The following is a 25,158-nucleotide window of genomic DNA, read 5'->3' on the forward strand; positions in this document are numbered from 1 at the left end:
ATTGTGCCAGGGACAGCCACTGCAATCATTAAATGAAAAACTAACCTAACAGACCTAACTGAATCTGTATCCTGTCTGCTCTGTGGAGTCAACTCAGTTTACATTTAAGTTTAGATTGAGATTCAAGATTTAGAAGTTGTCATGCACATGTGTTGTATAATTCGAGGTCGGTTGTTAATAGTTTTTTATCCAATGTCACAGCCAAGAGACCCCGAACAGGTACATTTTACGTTATATGTGGCAATGTTATGTACACTGGATTCTTTCCATGAGCACAAACTCCACGGGAGATAAGAGGTCACAGGTTAATGCTGAAATCTTGCTAATAAGCCAAAATTCTCCCACATAAGTTTATTGCCCCCACATGACTCCACACAGGGGCTGAGATGGATTTGGGAAGAAACTGCTATAGGCTTGGGAAGAGAGTGATAGATGCTCCTCCTTCATCTCTCATTATTATAAGAGAGAGAATATTTTGGAGACCCAGTGAAGGTGACGTGTGATCCAACATGTGGCTTCTTTTGTTATCCGTCTACCTGGCAATCTTCCGCTCAACCTGGGCATCATCAGCCGAACCGTAAGATCCAGATTATGATTATTTGTAACACAAGTTACTATTTTTTCACATTGTGTGCAAAATATCACATTTATGTTTTATCTGAAATTACTAGATTAAGGGCAGAAAAGTTATTCATAGATGATATGTTGGAAGTCACTCTCGAATGCAGCTCTTTCAGGAGTTTCAGTTGATACATAGTAATGTCATTGGAAAAGTGTGCGAAACAGCTCTACACCAGAGGAATAAAATGTTGTCCTTAGTGCCACATATTGATGGATAGTCTGTAAATGTATCGCTGTTTAATATGTTTAAAAATAAATGCCACAGTTGAGTTATCAAAAAAATCAGCATCGTCAGTACTATTGTCAAAACAGTGCTGCCTACAAATGTCTTGGCAGATAAAGTGTCATGTTTAAAGCTTTTTAAACTTGAATATGTTCCTTTGTAGGGTAAATGTTGCATTTTTTGTGCAGAAAAACTGTTTCATTTAACTTTTCAAGCAAAGTTGATGTGATGCTGTTTAACTGGAATTTTGGTGGTGTTTTTTTCTCTATAGGCTTCTATAGGGAGCCTAAAAACTGGGAAAAAAAACACATGTAAAAAAATAAGTATTTAAAAAATTGTTTTATACTGCAGAATAAAAAGCTTCTCTGTACTAACAAAATGGATTAAAAAATTTGCTGCTTCAAATCTGCACATAAAATGCATTAAATGAAGGGGAAAATACAGCAAAAAAAATGTGAAACATCTTGATCAAAGAAGATTTTTGTTACATTTTATGGAGGTGATATCTGTAGATCTACCAGTTCTCAAATGCTGAGCTCTGTATAACCAGCCCACACCACTGATTGACAGTTTTCTGTGTACACTGTGCATAGACAGAAAGCTGCCATTCAGTGGTGGGGGCGAGTTATACTGAGCTCCTGAATATGGAGGACTACAAGGCAGCAGGATTAAAAGTCCTCTAGTGATAATCTCCTGCTGATATGAGTCATTTTAGCGAAACTACAGAAAACAGCCCAGAAAGTGACATATTGCTGGCATCAGAGTCTCTGTCTCTACAAATTTCAAAAAACTGACCGTCACACCCAAACATAATCTAGTTCTGAACAGGTGCTTACCTGTTTACCGGCAGCACGGTGGCGCAGTGGTTAGCACTGCAGCCTTGCCGCGCTGGAGTCCTGGGTTCAAATCCAACCAATGAACATCATCATGTTCTCTCTGTGTTTGCGTGGGTTTCCTCCGGGTTCTCCAGTTTCCTCCCACATTCCAAAGACATACTGATAGGGAATTTAGATTGTGAGCCCCATCGGGGACAGTAATGATAATGTGTGCACACTGTAAAGTGTTGCAGAATATGTTAGCGCTATATAAAAATAAAGATTATTATTATTACCTAGAGTCATATGAAATATGAAAATTGAGTTGCATTACTGCACTGGAAATATGAAAAATTGAGAATGCTTAGCACATAAATTGGCCAATTCATGTGTACCTGGAAGCCACGTTAAGGCAATTCTCTTTTCCAGGACCTAACCTAATGCCAATCCTCTTAGACTAAAGTCTTCATGTATATGGGAACCTAGTGTGAATCCTCTATTAGGCCGGGGTCACACTAGCGATGAATACGGACGAGTGCTATGCGATAAAACATCGCATAGCACTCGGATAGCTATTAATCTAAGGGGCAGCTCCCATCACCGTTTTTATTCTCAGCTGTTTTCAATGTGTGAGTGAAATCGCTGAGTCTCTGCTCACTCGCACCAATATAAGCCTATAGGTGCGAGTGAGACAACGCACAACACTTGGATATCATCCGAGTGCAGTGCGTTATACGCTGACCCCGGCAATGGAGAAGATTGAGAAATTAATTTCTCCACCTCCTCCGCAGCTGCACTCTGATCCTCTCTGTGCGAGAGGCTCAGAGCACAGACGTGTCACACTCGGCTCCCACTCGCAGCAGCCCAGGAGCCAAGGGTCATTAGCATATCGCATCCGATGCCATACGCTAGTCTGACCCCGGCCTTCGACTGAAATCTATATCTCTGTGGAGGGGTAGGGTCCTGCTGTGATTAAAAATGCCTGAGGCTAAAGGGCGGAGTGCTCAGTCAGAAGGGTAATGAATACAAATTTCAAAAAACTGACCATCACATCCAAAGATAAACTAGGTCTGAACCGGTGCTAATATAGAGTCCCCAACTCATATACAATCAAACAAATAAAGCAGCACTCTGTAGCGCCATAGCATGCAAATATGAAATATGAAAATTTAATTGCATTACTACGCTCAAAATATGAAAAATATGGCGCTACAGTGTGCAGCTTTATTTGATTGATTGGTCTCTGTCTCTACATCATGCTGCTATTAATTAGGTGGCAAAATCTGGTGACAGATTCCCTTTAATTCTTTATTTCCATTATTTTATTTTTTTACCACAAATATTTTACCAATTTTAATGACAATATGTGTTTAAAATAAAATCAATGGACATGAGAAGACAAGGGGAGGAATAAGTTGGATATTTGGTGGCATTTTCTATATTTTGTATTTATTTATAGTTAATAACGCTACACTTTTCAGCTGTTAACCTTAGCAATAAATACACCTGTCCTGTCATTCTACTTGTTTTCTGATATATTCACAATCTATTTTCTTCCCTTACAGCCATTATGTGATTGCAACTAAGAATAGCTATATGGCGGGGAGTGAGCAGAAACTCTGTGTGACCTTCCTCGATTTTAAGGGAGCAGTTGACATCAAACTAGAACTGGAGACAGATAACGAAAATGTTGTTCTACTGAAACATAGAATAGATGACTATCAGCATTCTGAGTGCTTCGCCTTCCAGGTCAGTATACATTTCTAATACTAGCCAAAGTGGACACAATGTACAATGCATACTATGTAAAAGTTTTCCAAACATATCTAAAAAAAAATACAGTATATATATCAAAAATAACTCCGGCCCCCTTGAAGTTCCAAATAAATGGTACAATCTATATATATAAGAGGCATCGTGATTACTTGCTAATCTCGCCCCCTGCACAGTAGCTCTGCCCCCCCCACCACATCACCACACACAATCCCACCCCCACCACATTACCACACATAATCCCTCCCCCCCACCACATCACCACACATAATCCCGCCCCCCCACCCAATTACCACACATAATCCTGGCCCCCACCACATCACCACACATAATCCCGCCCCCCCACCACATCACCACATATAATCCCGCCCCCCCACCCCATTACCACACATAATCCCGCCCCCCACCACACCACCACACATAATCTCGCCACCCCACCACATCACACTCGCTAACCCCGCCCCCTGCACAGCAGCCCCACCCCCACCCCCACCACATCGACACACATAATCCCGCCCCCCACCCCATTACCACACACAATACCGCCCCCCCACCACATTACCACACATAATCATGGCCCCCAACACATTACCACACACAATCCCACCCCCACTACATTACCACGCACAATACCGCCCCCCCACCACATTGCCACACACAATACTGCCCCCCACCACATCACCACACATAATCACGCCCCCCAACACATTACCACACACAATCCGCACCACATCACCACACGCAATCCCGCCTCCCCACCACATTATCACACACAATCACGCCCGCCCACCACATCACCACACACAATCCCGCTCCCCACCACATAATCACACACAATCATGCCCCCCCACCACATTACCACACACAATCCCGCCCCCACCGCATTACCACATAATCCCGCCCCCACCTCGTTACCACACACAATTTCGCCCCCCACCACATTACCACACACAACCCCACCCCCACCACATTACCACACACAATCCTGCCCCCACCACATTACCACACACAATACCGCCCCCCACCACATTACCACACACAATCACGCCCCCCACCACATTACTACACACAATCCCACCCCCCACCACATTACCACACACAATCAAGCCCCCCATCACATCACCACACATAATCCCACCAACCCCATTACCACACACAATCCCGCCCCCACCATATTAACACACACAATCCCGCCCCCACCACATTACCACACACAATACCACCCCCCCACCACATTACCACACACAATCACGCCCCCCACCACATTACCACACACAATCCCGCCCCCAACACATTACCACACATAATCACGCCCCCCACCACATCACCACACATAATCCCGCCCCCACCACATTACCACACACAATCCCGCCCCCACCTCATTACCACACACAATTCCGCCCCCCACCACATTACCACACACAACCCCACCCCCACCACATTACCACACACAATACCACCCCACCACCACATTACCACACACTCACGCCCCCCACCACATTACCACACACAATCCCGCCCCCAACACATTACCACACATAATCACGCCCCCCACCACATCACCACACATAATCCCGCCCCCCACCACATTACCACACACAATCCCGCCCCCACCGCATTACCACATAATCCCGCCCCCACCTCGTTACCACACACAATTTCGCCCCCCACCACATTACCACACACAATCCCGCCCCCACCGCATTACCACATAATCCCGCCCCCACCTCGTTACCACACACAATTTCGCCCCCCACCACATTACCACACACAACCCCACCCCCACCACATTACCACACACAATCCTGCCCCCACCACATTACCACACACAATACCGCCCCCCACCACATTACCACACACAATCACGCCCCCCACCACATTACTACACACAATCCCACCCCCCACCACATTACCACACACAATCAAGCCCCCCATCACATCACCACACATAATCCCACCAACCCCATTACCACACACAATCCCGCCCCCACCATATTAACACACACAATCCCGCCCCCACCACATTACCACACACAATACCACCCCCCCACCACATTACCACACACAATCACGCCCCCCACCACATTACCACACACAATCCCGCCCCCAACACATTACCACACATAATCACGCCCCCCACCACATCACCACACATAATCCCGCCCCCACCACATTACCACACACAATCCCGCCCCCACCGCATTACCACATAATCCCGCCCCCACCTCATTACCACACACAATTCCGCCCCCCACCACATTACCACACACAACCCCACCCCCACCACATTACCACACACAATACCACCCCACCACCACATTACCACACACTCACGCCCCCCACCACATTACCACACACAATCCCGCCCCCAACACATTACCACACATAATCACGCCCCCCACCACATCACCACACATAATCCCGCCCCCCACCACATTACCACACACAATCCCGCCCCCACCGCATTACCACATAATCCCGCTCCCACCTCATTACCACACACAAATCCGCCCCCCACCACATTACCACACACAACCCCACCCCCACCACATTACCACACACAATCCTGCCCCCACCACATTACCACACACAATACCGCCCCCCACCACATTACCACACACAATCACGCCCCCCACCACATTACTACACACAATCCCACCCCCCACCACATTACCACACACAATCAAGCCCCCCATCACATCACCACACATAATCCCGCCAACCCCATTACCACACACAATCCCGCCAACCCCATTACCACACACAATCCCGCCCCCACCATATTAACACACACAATTCCGCCCCCACCACATTACCACACACAATACCACCCCCACCACATTACCACACACAATCACGCCCCCCACCACATTACCACACACAATCCCGCCCCCAACACATTACCACACATAATCACGCCCCCCACCACATCACCACACATAATCCCGCCCCCCACCACATTACCACACACAATCTCGCCCCCCCCAACACATTACCACACACAATACCGCCCCCACCACATTACCATTACCACACACAATCCCGCCCCCCACCACATTACCACACAAAATCCCGCCCCCCCACCATATCACCACACATAATCCCGCCCCCACCACATTACCACACACAATCACACCCGCCCACCACATCACCACACACAATCCCGCTCCCCACCACATTATCACACACAATCGCGCCCCCCACCACATTACCACACACAATCCTGCCCCCACCAAATTACCACACATAATCCCGCCCCCACCACATTACCACACACAATTCCGCCCCCCACCACATTACCACACACAACCCCACCCCCACCACATTACCACACACAATCCTGCCCCACCACATTACCACACACAATACCAACCCCCACCACATTACCACACAAAATCACGCCCCCCACCACATTACTAAACACAATCCCACCCCCCACCACATTACCACACACGATCAAGCCCCCCATCACATCACCACACATAATCCCGCCCACCCCATTACCACACACAATCCCGCCCCACCATATTACCACACACAATCCCGTGCCCACCACATTACCACACACAATACCGCCCCCCACCACATTGCTACACACAATCACGCCCCCCACCACATTACCACACACAATCCCGCCCCCCCACCACATTACCACACACAATCACGCCCCCTCACCACATCACCACACATAATCCCGCCCCCCACCACATTACCACACACAATCACGCCCCCCACCACATTACCACGCACAATCGCGCCCCCACCATATTACCACACACAATCCCGCCTCCACATAATTATCACACACAATACTGCCCCCCACCACATTACCACACACAATCACGCCCCCCCACCACATTACCACACACAATCCCGCCCCCACCACATTGCCACACACAATCCCGCCCCCCACCACATTACCACACATAATCCCACCCCCCACCACATTACCACACACAATCACACCCCCCACCACATTACTACACACAATCCCGCCCCCACAACATTACCACACACAATCCCGCCCCCCACCACATTACCACACACAATCCCGCCTCCCCACCACATCACCACACATAATCCCGCCCCCCCATCACATCACACTCGCTAATCCCGCCCCCTGCACAGTAGCCCCACCCCCACCACATCACCACACATAATCCCACCCCCCACCCCATTACCACACACAATACCGCCCCCCACCACATTACCACACATAATCACGCCCCCCAACACATTACCACACACAATACCGCCCCCCACCACATTACCACACACAATCCGCACCACATCACCACACACAATCCCGCCCCCCACCACATTACCACACACAATCACGCCCGCCCAACACAATACCACACACAATCCCGCCCCATCACATTACCACACACAATTCCTCCCCCCACCACATTACCACAAACAACCCCACCCCCACCACATTACCACACACAATCCTGCCTCCACCACATTACCACACACAATACCGCCCCCCACCACATTACCACACACAATCACGCCCCCCACCACATTACTACACACAATCCCGTCCCCCCATCACATTACCACACACAATCAAGCCCCCCATCACATCACCACACATAATCCCGCCCACCCCATTACCACACACAATTCCGCCCCCCACCACATTACCACACACAACCCCACCCCCACCACATTACCACACACAATCCTGCCCCCTCCACATTACCACACACAATACCGCCCCACCACATTACCACACACAATCACGCCCCCCACCACATTACTACACACAATCCCGCCCCCCTACCACATTACCACACACAATCAAGCCCCCATCACATCACCACACATAATCCCGCCCACCCCATTACCACACACAATCCCGCCCCCACCATATTACCACACACAATCCTGCCCCCACCACATTACTACACACAATCACGCCCCCACCACATTACCACACACAATCCTGCCCCCCACCACATTACCACACACAATCACGCCCCCCCACCACATCACCACACATAATCCCACCCCCCACCACATTACCACACACAATCACGCCCCCACACCACATTACCACACACAATCCTGCCCCAACCACATTACCACACACAATCTCGCCCCCCCACATTACCACACATAATCCCGCCCCCACCACATCACCACACATAATCCCGCCCCCACCACATTACCACACACAATCACGCCCCCCCACCACATCACCACACATAATTCCGCCCCCCACCACATTACCACACATAATCACGCCCCCCCCACCCCATTACCACACACAATCCCGCCCCACCATATTACCTCACACAATCACGCCCCCCACCACATTACTACACACAATCCCGTCCCCCCATCACATTACCACACACAATCAAGCCCCCCATCACATCACCACACATAATCCCGCCCACCCCATTACCACACACAATTCCGCCCCCCACCACATTACCACACACAACCCCACCCCCACCACATTACCACACACAATCCTGCCCCCTCCACATTACCACACACAATACCGCCCCACCACATTACCACACACAATCACGCCCCCCACCACATTACTACACACAATCCCGCCCCCCCACCACATTACCACACACAATCAAGCCCCCATCACATCACCACACATAATCCCGCCCACCCCATTACCACACACAATCCCGCCCCCACCATATTACCACACACAATCCTGCCCCCACCACATTACTACACACAATCACGCCCCCCACCACATTACCACACACAATCCTGCCCCCCACCACATTATCACACACAATCACGCCCCCCCACCACATTACCACACATAATCCCACCCCCCACCACATTACCACACACAATCACACCCCCCACCACATTACTACACACAATCCCGCCCCCACAACATTACCACACACAATCCCGCCCCCCACCACATTACCACACACAATCCCGCCTCCCCACCACATCACCACACATAATCCCGCCCCCCCATCACATCACACTCGCTAATCCCGCCCCCTGCACAGTAGCCCCACCCCCACCACATCACCACACATAATCCCACCCCCCACCCCATTACCACACACAATATCGCCCCCCACCACATTACCACACATAATCACGCCCCCCAACACATTACCACACACAATACCGCCCCCCACCACATTACCACACACAATCCGCACCACATCACCACACACAATCCCGCCCCCCACCACATTACCACACACAATCACGCCCGCCCAACACAATACCACACACAATCCCGCCCCATCACATTACCACACACAATTCCTCCCCCCACCACATTACCACAAACAACCCCACCCCCACCACATTACCACACACAATCCTGCCTCCACCACATTACCACACACAATACCGCCCCCCACCACATTACCACACACAATCACGCCCCCCACCACATTACTACACACAATCCCGTCCCCCCATCACATTACCACACACAATCAAGCCCCCCATCACATCACCACACATAATCCCGCCCACCCCATTACCACACACAATTCCGCCCCCCACCACATTACCACACACAACCCCACCCCCACCACATTACCACACACAATCCTGCCCCCTCCACATTACCACACACAATACCGCCCCACCACATTACCACACACAATCACGCCCCCCACCACATTACTACACACAATGCCGCCCCCCCACCACATTACCACACACAATCAAGCCCCCATCACATCACCACACATAATCCCGCCCACCCCATTACCACACACAATCCCGCCCCCACCATATTACCACACACAATCCTGCCCCCACCACATTACTACACACAATCACGCCCCCACCACATTACCACACACAATCCTGCCCCCCACCACATTACCACACACAATCACGCCCCCCCACCACATCACCACACATAATCCCACCCCCCACCACATTACCACACACAATCACGCCCCCACACCACATTACCACACACAATCCCGCCCCAACCACATTACCACACACAATCTCGCCCCCCCACATTACCACACATAATCCCGCCCCCCACCACATCACCACACATAATCCCGCCCCCACCACATTACCACACACAATCACGCCCCCCCACCACATCACCACACATCACACATAATTCCGCCCCCCACCACATTACCACACATAATCACGCCCCCCCCACCCCATTACCACACACAATCCCACCCCACCATATTACCACACACAATCACGCCCCCCACCACATTACTACACACAATCCCGTCCCCCCATCACATTACCACACACAATCAAGCCCCCCATCACATCACCACACATAATCCCGCCCACACCATTACCACACACAATTCCGCCCCCCACCACATTACCACACACAACCCCACCCCCACCACATTACCACACACAATCCTGCCCCCTCCACATTACCACACACAATACCGCCCCACCACATTACCACACACAATCACGCCCCCCACCACATTACTACACACAATCCCGCCCCCCCACCACATTACCACACACAATCAAGCCCCCATCACATCACCACACATAATCCCGCCCACCCCATTACCACACACAATCCCGCCCCCACCATATTACCACACACAATCCTGCCCCCACCACATTACTACACACAATCACGCCCCCCACCACATTACCACACACAATCCTGCCCCCCACCACATTATCACACACAATCACGCCCCCCCACCACATCACCACACATAATCCCACCCCCCACCACATTACCACACACAATCACGCCCCCACACCACATTACCACACACAATCCCGCCCCAACCACATTACCACACACAATCTCGCCCCCCCACATTACCACACATAATCCCGCCCCCCACCACATCACCACACATAATCCCGCCCCCACCACATTACCACACACAATCACGCCCCCCCACCACATCACCACACATAATTCCGCCCCCCACCACATTACCACACATAATCACGCCCCCCCACCCCATTACCACACACAATCCCGCCCCACCATATTACCACACACAATCACGCCCCCCCAAGACATTACTACACACAATCACGCCCCCACCACATTACCACACACAATCCCGCCCCCCACCATATTACCACACACAATCACGCCCCCCACCACATCACCACACATATTCCCGCCCCCCACCACATTACCACACACAATCACGCCCCCCACCACATTATCACACACAATCCCGCCCCCCCACCACATCACCACACATAATCCCGCCCCCCACCACATCACCACACATAATCCAGCCCCCCACCACATCACACTTGCTAATCCCGCCCCCTGCACAGTAGCCCCACCCCCACCACATCACCACACATAATCCCACCCCCACCCCATTACCACACACAATACCGCCCCCCACCACATCACCACACACAATCCTGCACCCCACCACATTATCACACACAATCATGCCCCCCACCACATTACCACACACAATCCCGCCCCCACCACATTACAACACACAATTCTGCCCCCCACCACATTACCACACGCAACCCCACCACATTAACACACACAATCCTGCCCCCACCACAATACCACACACAGTACCGCCCCCACCACATTACCACACACAATCAAGCCCCCCACCACATTACTACACACAATCCCGCCCCCCCACCACATTACCACACACAATCAAGCCATCCATCACATCACCACACATAATACCGCCCACCCCATTACCACACACAATCCCGCCCCCACCATATTACCAGACACAATCCTGCCCCCACCACATTACCACACAAAATCCCGCCCCCCCACCACATCACCACACATAATCCCACCCCACACCACATTACAACACACAATCACGCCCCCCCACCACATCACCACACATAATCCCACCCCCCACCACATTACCACACACAATTATGCCCCAACACCACATTACCACACACAATCCCGCCCCCACCACATTACCACACACAAACCCGCCCCCCCACCACATTACCACACATAATACCGCCCCCCCACCACATCACCACACATAATCCCGCCCCCACCACATTACAACACACAATCACGCCCCCACCACATCACCACACATAATCCCGCCCCCCACCACATTACCACACACAATCCCGCCCCCACCACATTACCACACACAATCCCTCCCCCCCACCCGATTACCACACACAATCCCGCCCCCCCACCACATTACTACACATAATCCCACCCCCCCACCACATCACCACACATAATCCCGCCCCCCACCACATTACGACACACAATCACGGCACCCCCACCACATCACCACACATAATCCCGCCCCCACCACATTACCACACACAATCACGCCCCCCACCACATTATCACACACAATCCCGCCCCCACCACATTACCACACACAATCCCGCCCCCCACCACATCACTACACATAATCCCGCCCCCCACCACATCACACTCGCTAATCCCACCCCCTGCACAGTGGCCCCACCCCCACCACATCACCACACATAATACCGCCCCCTCATCACATTACCACACATATTCACTCCCCCCAACACATTACCACACACAATCCCGCCCCCACTACATTACCACAGACAATACCGCCCCCCACCACATTGCCACACACAATGCTGCACCCCACCACATCACCACACATAATCCCGCCCACCCCATTACCACACACAATCCCGCCCCCCCACCACATTATCACACATAATCCCGCCCCCCACCACATTACAACACACAATCACGACCCCCACCACATCACCACACATAATCCCACCCCCCACCACATTACCACACACAATCACGCCCCAACACCACATTACCACACACAATCCTGCCCCCACCACATTACCACACAAAATCCCACCCCCCCACCACATTACCACACATAATATGGCCCCCCCAACACATCACCACACATAATCCCACCCCCACCACATTAAGACACACAATCACGCCCCCCCACCACATCACCACACATAATCCCGCCCCCCACCACATTACCACAAACAATCCCGCCCCCACCACATTACCACACACAATCCCTCCCCCCCACCACATTACCACACACAATCCCGCCCCCCCACCACATCACCACACATAATCCCACCCCCCACCACATCACACTCGCTAATCCCGCCCCCTGCACAGTAGCCCACCCCCACCACATCACCACACAAAATCCCACCCCATTACCACACACAATACCACCCCCCACCACATTACCACACATAATCACTCCCCCCAACACATTACCACAAACAATCCCGCCCCCACTACATTACCACACACAATACCGCCCCCCAACACATTGCCACACACAATGCTGCACCCCACCACATCACCACACATAATCCCGCCCACCCGATTACCACACACAATCCCGCCCCCCCACCACATTACCACACATAATCCCGCCCCCCCACCACATCACCACACATAATCCCGCCCCCCACCACATTACGACACACAATCACGGCCCCCCACCACATCATCACACATAATCCCGCCCCCACCAGATTACCACACACAATCATGCCCCCCACCACATTACCACACACAATCCCGCCCCACCACATTACCACACACAATCCCACCCCCCCACCACATTACCACACACAATCCCGCCCTCCCACCACATCACCACACATAATCCCGCCCCCCCACCACATCACACTCACTAATCCCACCCCCTGCACAGTAGCCCCACCCCCACCACATCACCACACATAATCCCGCCCTTCACCCCATTACCACACACAATACCGCCCCCCACCACATTACCACACATATTCACGCCCCCCAACAAATTACCACACATAATCCCATCCCCACTACATTACCACACACAATACCGCCCCCCAACACAATGCGACACACAATACTTCCCCCCACCACATCACCACACATAATCCCGCCCACCCCCTTACCACACACAATCTCGCCCCCACCATATTACCACACACAATCCCGCCCCTACCACATTACCACACACATTACTACCCCCCCACCACATAACAACACACAATCACGCCCCCCACCACATTACCACACACAATCCCGCCCCCCCACCACATTACCACACACAATCCGCTCCACATCAAAACACACAATCCCGCCCCCACCACATTACCACACACAATCCCGCCCGCCCACCACATCACCACACATAATTTCACCCCCACCACACCACCACACATAATCCCGCCCCCCCACCCCATTACCACACATAATCCCACCCACCACCACATTACCGCACACAATCACGCCCCAACACCACATTACCACACACAATCCTGCCCCCACCACATTACCACACACAATCCCGCCCCCACCACATTACCACACATAATACCGCCCCCACCACATCACCACACATAATCCCTCCCTCACCACATTACCACACACAATCACGCCCCCCAACACATCACCACACAAAATCCCGCCCCCCACCACATTACCACACACAATCCCGCCCCCACCACATTACCACACACAATCCCTCCGCCCACCACATTACCACACACAATCCTGCCCCCCCACCACATCACCACACATAATCCCACCCCCCACCACATCACACTCGCTAATCCCGCCCCCTGCACAGTAGCCCCACCCCCACCACATCACCACACATAATACCGCCCCCCACCCCATTACCACACACAATACCGCCCCCCCACCACATTACCACACATAATCACTCCCCCCAACACATTACCACACACAATCCTGCCCCCACTACATTACCACACACAATACCGCTCCCCACCACATTGCCACACACAATGCTGCATCCCACCACATCACCACACATAATCCCGCCCACCCGATTACCACACACAATCCTGCCCCCCACCACATTACAACACATAATCCCGCCCCCCACCACATCACCACACATAATCCAGCCCCCCACCACATCACACTTGCTAATCCCGCCCCCTGCACAGTAGCCCCACCCCCACCACATCACCACACATAATCCCACCCCCACCCCATTACCACACACAATACCGCCCCCCACCACATCACCACACACAATCCTGCACCCCACCACATTATCACACACAATCATGCCCCCCACCACATTACCACACACAATCCCGCCCCCACCACATTACAACACACAATTCTGCCCCCCACCACATTACCACACGCAACCCCACCACATTAACACACACAATCCTGCCCCCACCACAATACCACACACAGTACCGCCCCCACCACATTACCACACACAATCAAGCCCCCCACCACATTACTACACACAATCCCGCCCCCCCACCACATTACCACACACAATCAAGCCATCCATCACATCACCACACATAATACCGCCCACCCCATTACCACACACAATCCCGCCCCCACCATATTACCAGACACAATCCTGCCCCCACCACATTACCACACAAAATCCCGCCCCCCCACCACATCACCACACATAATCCCACCCCACACCACATTACAACACACAATCACGCCCCCCCACCACATCACCACACATAATCCCACCCCCCACCACATTACCACACACAATTATGCCCCAACACCACATTACCACACACAATCCCGCCCCCACCACATTACCACACACAAACCCGCCCCCCCACCACATTACCACACATAATACCGCCCCCCCACCACATCACCACACATAATCCCGCCCCCACCACATTACAACACACAATCACGCCCCCACCACATCACCACACATAATCCCGCCCCCCACCACATTACCACACACAATCCCGCCCCCACCACATTACCACACACAATCCCTCCCCCCCACCCGATTACCACACACAATCCCGCCCCCCCACCACATTACTACACATAATCCCACCCCCCCACCACATCACCACACATAATCCCGCCCCCCACCACATTACGACACACAATCACGGCACCCCCACCACATCACCACACATAATCCCGCCCCCACCACATTACCACACACAATCACGCCCCCCACCACATTATCACACACAATCCCGCCCCCACCACATTACCACACACAATCCCGCCCCCCACCACATCACTACACATAATCCCGCCCCCCACCACATCACACTCGCTAATCCCACCCCCTGCACAGTGGCCCCACCCCCACCACATCACCACACATAATACCGCCCCCTCATCACATTACCACACATATTCACTCCCCCCAACACATTACCACACACAATCCCGCCCCCACTACATTACCACAGACAATACCGCCCCCCACCACATTGCCACACACAATGCTGCACCCCACCACATCACCACACATAATCCCGCCCACCCCATTACCACACACAATCCCGCCCCCCCACCACATTATCACACATAATCCCGCCCCCCACCACATTACAACACACAATCACGACCCCCACCACATCACCACACATAATCCCACCCCCCACCACATTACCACACACAATCACGCCCCAACACCACATTACCACACACAATCCTGCCCCCACCACATTACCACACAAAATCCCACCCCCCCACCACATTACCACACATAATATGGCCCCCCCAACACATCACCACACATAATCCCACCCCCACCACATTAAGACACACAATCACGCCCCCCCACCACATCACCACACATAATCCCGCCCCCCACCACATTACCACAAACAATCCCGCCCCCACCACATTACCACACACAATCCCTCCCCCCCACCACATTACCACACACAATCCCGCCCCCCCACCACATCACCACACATAATCCCACCCCCCACCACATCACACTCGCTAATCCCGCCCCCTGCACAGTAGCCCACCCCCACCACATCACCACACAAAATCCCACCCCATTACCACACACAATACCACCCCCCACCACATTACCACACATAATCACTCCCCCCAACACATTACCACAAACAATCCCGCCCCCACTACATTACCACACACAATACCGCCCCCCAACACATTGCCACACACAATGCTGCACCCCACCACATCACCACACATAATCCCGCCCACCCGATTACCACACACAATCCCGCCCCCCCACCACATTACCACACATAATCCCGCCCCCCCACCACATCACCACACATAATCCCGCCCCCCACCACATTACGACACACAATCACGGCCCCCCACCACATCATCACACATAATCCCGCCCCCACCAGATTACCACACACAATCATGCCCCCCACCACATTACCACACACAATCCCGCCCCACCACATTACCACACACAATCCCACCCCCCCACCACATTACCACACACAATCCCGCCCTCCCACCACATCACCACACATAATCCCGCCCCCCCACCACATCACACTCACTAATCCCACCCCCTGCACAGTAGCCCCACCCCCACCACATCACCACACATAATCCCGCCCCCCACCCCATTACCACACACAATACCGCCCCCCACCACATTACCACACATATTCACGCCCCCCAACAAATTACCACACATAATCCCATCCCCACTACATTACCACACACAATACCGCCCCCCAACACAATGCGACACACAATACTTCCCCCCACCACATCACCACACATAATCCCGCCCACCCCCTTACCACACACAATCTCGCCCCCACCATATTACCACACACAATCCCGCCCCTACCACATTACCACACACATTACTACCCCCCCACCACATAACAACACACAATCACGCCCCCCACCACATTACCACACACAATCCCGCCCCCCCACCACATTACCACACACAATCCGCTCCACATCAAAACACACAATCCCGCCCCCACCACATTACCACACACAATCCCGCCCGCCCACCACATCACCACACATAATTTCACCCCCACCACACCACCACACATAATCCCGCCCCCCCACCCCATTACCACACATAATCCCACCCACCACCACATTACCGCACACAATCACGCCCCAACACCACATTACCACACACAATCCTGCCCCCACCACATTACCACACACAATCCCGCCCCCACCACATTACCACACATAATACCGCCCCCACCACATCACCACACATAATCCCTCCCTCACCACATTACCACACACAATCACGCCCCCCAACACATCACCACACAAAATCCCGCCCCCCACCACATTACCACACACAATCCCTCCGCCCACCACATTACCACACACAATCCTGCCCCCCCACCACATCACCACACATAATCCCACCCCCCACCACATCACACTCGCTAATCCCGCCCCCTGCACAGTAGCCCCACCCCCACCACATCACCACACATAATACCGCCCCCCACCCCATTACCACACACAATACCGCCCCCCCACCACATTACCACACATAATCACTCCCCCCAACACATTACCACACACAATCCTGCCCCCACTACATTACCACACACAATACCGCTCCCCACCACATTGCCACACACAATGCTGCATCCCACCACATCACCACACATAATCCCGCCCACCCGATTACCACACACAATCCCGCCCCCCACCACATTACAACACATAATCCCGCCCCCCCACCACATCACCACACATAATCCCGCCCCCCACCACATTACGACACACAATCACGGCCCCCCCACCACATCACCACACATAATCCCGCCCCACCACATTACCACACACAATCACGCCCCCCACCACATTACCACACACAATCCCGCCCCTACCACATTACCACACACAATACCACCCCCCACCACATAACAACACACAATCACGCCCCCCACCACATTACCACACACAATCCCGCTCCCCCACCACATTACCACACACAATCCGCTCCACATCAAAACACACAATCCCGCCCCACCACATTACCACACACAATCCCGCCCGCCCACCACATCACCACACATAATTTCACCCCCACCACATCACCACACATAATCCCGCCCCCCCATCCCATTACCACACATAATCCCACCCCCCCACCACATCACCACACATAATCCTGCCCCCCCACCACATCACCACACATAATCTCGCCCCCCACCACATCACCACACATAATCCCGCCCCCCACCACATCACCAAACATAACCCCGCCCCACCACATCACAACACATAATCCTGCCCCCCACCACCTCACCGCACATAATCCCGCCCCCACCACATCACCACACATAATCCCGCCCCCCCACCACATCACCACACATAATCCCGCCCCCCCAACACATCACCACACATAATTTCGCCCCCCCACCCCATTACCACACATAATCCTGCCCTCCACCACATCACCACACATAATCCCGCCCCCCACCACATCACCACACATAATCCCACCCCACACCACATTACCACCCATAATCCCACCCCCCACCACATTACCACACATAATTCCGCCCCTCACCACATCACACATAATCCCACCCCCCACCACATCACCACAGATAATCCCGCCCCATCACATCACCACACATAATCCTACCCCCACCACCACACATAATCCCTCCCTCCCCCCCACCACATCACCACACATAATCCCGCCCCCCCACCACATCACCACACATAATCTCGCCTCCCACATCACCACCCATAATCCCGCCCCCCACCACATCACCAAACATAATCCCGCCCAACCACATCACAACACATAATCCTGCCCCCCACCACCTCACCACACATAATCCTGCCCCCACCACATCACCACACATAATCCCGCCCCCCCACCACATTACCACACACAATCCGCTCCACATCAAAACACACAATCCCGCCCCCACCACATTACCACACACAATCCCGCCCGCCCACCACATCACCACACATAATTTCACCCCCACCACACCACCACACATAATCCCGCCCCCCCACCCCATTACCACACATAATCCCACCCACCACCACATTACCGCACACAATCACGCCCCAACACCACATTACCACACACAATCCTGCCCCCACCACATTACCACACACAATCCCGCCCCCACCACATTACCACACATAATACCGCCCCCACCACATCACCACACATAATCCCTCCCCCACCACATTACCACACACAATCACGCCCCCAACACATCACCACACATAATCCCGCCCCCCACCACATTACCACACACAATCCCGCCCCCACCACATTACCACACACAATCCCTCCCCCCACCACATTATCACACACAATCCTGCCCCCCCACCACATCACCACACATAATCCCACCCCCCACCACATCACACTCGCTAATCCCGCCCCCTGCACAGTAGCCCCACCCCCATCACATCACCACACATAATCCCGCCCCCCACCCCATTACCACACACAATACCGCCCACCCACCACATTACCACACATAATCATTCCCCCCAACACATTACCACACACAATCCCGCCCCCACTACATTACCACACACAATACCGCCCCCCACCACATTGCCACACACAATGCTGCACCCCACCACATCACCACACATAATCCCGCCCACCCGATTACCACACACAATCCCGCCCCCCACCACATTACAACACATAATCCCGCCCCCCCACCACATCACCACACATAATCCCGCTCCCCACCACATTACGACACACAATCACGGCCCCCCCACCACATCACCACACATAATCCCGCCCCACCACATTACCACACACAATCACGCCCCCCACCACATTACCACACACAATCCCGCCCCTACCACATTACCACACACAATACCACCCCCCCACCACATAACAACACACAATCACGCCCCCCACCACATTACCACACACAATCCCGCTCCCCCACCACATTACCACACACAATCCGCTCCACATCAAAACACACAATCCCGCCTCACCACATTACCACACACAATCCCGCCCGCCCACCACATCACCACACATAATTTCACCCCCACCACATCACCACACATAATCCCGCCCCCCCACCCCATTACCACACATAATCCCGCCCCCCCACCACATCACCACACATAATCCCGCCCCCCACCACATCACCACACATAATCTCGCCCCCCACCACATCACCACACATAATCCCGCCCCCCACCACATCACCAAACATAACCCCGCCCCACCACATCACAACACATAATCCTGCCCCCCACCACCTCACCACACATAATCCCGCCCCCACCACATCACCACACATAATCCCGCCTGCCCACCACATCACTACACATAATCTCTCCCCCACCACATCACCACACATCATCCCGCCCCCCCACCACATCACCACACATAATCCCGCCCCCCCAACACATCACCACACATAATTTCGCCCCCCCACCCCATTACCACACATAATCCTGCCCTCCACCACATCACCACACATAATCCCGCCCCCCACCACATCACCACACATAATCCCACCCCACACCACATTACCACCCATAATCCCACCCCCCACCACATTACCACACATAATTCCGCCCCTCACCACATCACACATAATCCCACCCCCCACCACATCACCACAGATAATCCCGCCCCCATCACATCACCACACATAATCCTACCCCCACCACCACACATAATCCCTCCCTCCCCCCCACCACATCACCACACATAATCCCGCCCCCCACCACATCACCAAACATAATCCCGCCCCACCACATCACAACACATAATCCTGCCCCCCACCACCTCACCACACATAATCCCACCCCCACCACATCACCACACATAATCCCGCCCCCCACATTACCACACATAATCCAGCCCCCCCACATTACCACACATAATCTTGCCCCCACCACATTACCACACATAATACCGCCCCCACCACATTACCACACATAATACCGCCCCACCACATTACCACACATAATCCCGCCCCCCACCACATTACCACACATAATCCCGCCCCCCACCACATTACCACACATAATCCTGCCCCCCCACATCACCACATATAATCCCGCCCCCCCACCACATCACCACACATAATCCCGCCCCCCCACCACATCACCACACATAATCCTGCCCCCCACCACAACACCATACATAATCCCACCCCCCACAACATCACCACACATAATCCCGCCATCCAACCACATCACCACACATAATCCTGCCTGTCATGATCTCAATGGCAAGAGAACATAGCATAAGCATATATAGGAACTAGCTCTTGGAAGATGGGAACTGAGCTGACCATGAACTAAACCTAACGCACAACTAGCAGTGGCCGGGTAGCATGCCTACGTTGATTCTAGATGCCCAGCCCAGCCGGAGGACTAAATAAAGCTAGCAGAGGAAAATATTAGTCCTAGCTCACCTCTAGAGAAATACCCCGAAAGGAGACAGAGGCCCCCCACATGTATTGGCGGTGAGTTGAGATGAAATAACAAACGTAGTATGAAAATAGGTTTAGCAAATTTGAGGTCCACTTACTACATAGCAGAAGACAGAAAGGACACTTTCATGGTCAGCTGAAAACCCTATCAAAAAACACCATCCAGAAATTACTTTAAAACTCTGGCATTAACTCATAACACCAGAGTGGCAATTCCCGTTCACAAGAGCTTTCCAGACACAGTAACGAAACTACAGCTGTGAACTGGAACAAAATGCAAAAACAAACATGGACAAGAGTCCAACTTATCTAGTAGTTGTCTAGGAGCAGGAACAAGCACAGAGAGGCTTCTGATAACATTGTTGACCGGCAAGAAACTAACAGAGCAGCAAGGTTATATAGCGACTCCCACATCTTGATGGGAACAGGTGAACAGAGAAGATGAAGACACCAGTTCAATTCCACCAGTAGCCACCGGGGGAGCCCAGAATCCAAATTCACAACAGTACCCCCCCCTCAAGGAGGGGGCACCGAACCCTCACCAGAACCACCAGGGCGATCAGGATGGGCCCTATGAAAGGCACGAACCAGATCGGAGGCATGAACATCAGATGCATTCACCCAAGAATTATCCTCCTGGCCGTATCCCTTCCACTTGACCAGATACTGGAGTCTCCGTCTGGAAACACGAGAGTCCAAGATTTTCTCCACAACGTACTCCAACTCACCCTCAACCAACACCGGAGCAGGAGGCTCAACGGAAGGCACAACCGGTACCTCATACCTGCGCAATAATGACCGATGAAAAACGTTATGAATAGAAAAGGATGCAGGGAGGTCCAAACGGAAGGAAACAGGGTTAAGAATCTCCAATATCTTATACGGGCCGATAAACCGAGGCTTAAACTTAGGAGAAGAGACCCTCATAGGGACAAAACGAGAAGACAGCCACACCAAATCCCCAACAGAAAGCCGAGGACCAACACGACGGTGGCGGTTGGCAAAAAGCTGAGTCTTCTCCTGGGACAACCTCAAATTGTCCACCACCTGCCCCCAGATCTGATGCAATCTCTCCACCACAGCATCCACTCCAGGACAATCCGAAGATTCCACCTGACCAGAGGAAAATCGAGGATGAAACCCCGAATTACAGAAAAACGGGGACACCAAAGTGGCAGAGCTGGCCCGATTATTGAGAGCGAACTCCGCCAATGGCAAAAAAGCAACCCAATCATCCTGGTCAGCAGACACAAAACACCTCAGATATGTCTCCAGGGTCTGATTAATCCGCTCGGTCTGGCCATTCGTCTGAGGATGGAAAGCGGACGAAAAAGATAAATCTATGCCCATCCTAGCACAGAATGCCCGCCAAAATCTAGACACGAATTGGGTCCCTCTGTCAGAAACGATATTCTCAGGAATACCATGCAAACGAACAACATTTTGAAAAAACAGAGGAACCAACTCGGAAGAAGAAGGTAACTTGGGCAGAGGAACCAAATGGACCATCTTAGAAAAACGGTCACACACCACCCAGATGACAGACATCTTCTGAGAAACAGGCAGATCTGAAATAAAATCCATCGAGATGTGCGTCCAAGGCCTCTTAGGAATAGGCAAGGGCAACAATAATCCACTAGCCCGAGAACAACAAGGCTTGGCCCGAGCACAAACGTCACAAGACTGCACAAAGCCTCGCACATCTCGTGACAGGGAAGGCCACCAGAAGGACCTTGCCACCAAATCCCTGGTACCAAAAATGCCAGGATGACCTGCCAACGCAGAAGAATGAACCTCAGAGATGACTCTACTGGTCCAATCATCAGGAACAAACAGTTTATCAGGTGGGCAACGATCAGGTCTCTCCGCCTGAAACTCCTGCAAGGCCCGCCGCAGGTCTGGAGAAACGGCTGACAATACCACTCCATCCTTAAGGATACCTGTGGGCTCAGAGTTACCAGGCGAGTCAGGCTCAAAACTCCTAGAAAGGGCATCCGCCTTAACATTCTTAGAACCCGGTAGGTATGACACCACAAAATTAAACCGAGAGAAAAATAATGACCAGCGCGCCTGTCTAGGATTCAGGCGCCTGGCGGTCTCAAGATAAATCAAATTTTTGTGGTCAGTCAATACCACCACCTGATGTCTGGCCCCCTCAAGCCAATGGCGCCACTCCTCAAAAGCCCACTTCATGGCCAAAAGCTCCCGATTCCCAACATCATAATTCCGCTCAGCGGGCGAAAATTTACGGGAAAAGAAGGCACAAGGCCTCATCACGGAGCAGTCAGAACTTTTCTGCGACAACACTGCCCCAGCTCCGATCTCAGAAGCGTCGACCTCAACCTGAAAAGGTAGAGCAACATCAGGCTGACGCAACACAGGGGCAGAGGAAAAACGGCGCTTAAGCTCCCGAAAGGCCTCCACAGCATCAGGGGACCAATCAGCAACATCAGCACCCTTCTTAGTCAAATCGGTCAATGGCTTAGCAATATCCGAAAAACCAGCAATAAATCGACGATAAAAGTTAGCAAAGCCCAAAAATTTCTGAAGACTCTT

At 52.8% G+C, this 25,158-nt stretch overlaps 1 protein-coding gene across 1 annotated transcript in view; it reads left to right on the plus strand.

The window, feature by feature from the left end:
* Nucleotides 1-422: 422 nt before the first annotated feature.
* Nucleotides 423-25,158, plus strand: part of LOC143769710 (alpha-2-macroglobulin-like protein 1) — a 321,408-nt gene continuing 296,672 nt past the window's right edge. The window contains exons 1-2 of the mRNA XM_077258496.1: nt 423-577; nt 3,225-3,408. Coding sequence (XP_077114611.1) covers nt 510-577; nt 3,225-3,408 — 252 coding nt within the window. The 5' untranslated portion in view covers nt 423-509. The remainder of the gene's footprint in view (nt 578-3,224; nt 3,409-25,158) is intronic.

Source organism: Ranitomeya variabilis, chromosome 4 (assembly GCF_051348905.1).
Source record: "Ranitomeya variabilis isolate aRanVar5 chromosome 4, aRanVar5.hap1, whole genome shotgun sequence".
NCBI classification, from domain to species: domain Eukaryota; kingdom Metazoa; phylum Chordata; class Amphibia; order Anura; family Dendrobatidae; genus Ranitomeya; species Ranitomeya variabilis.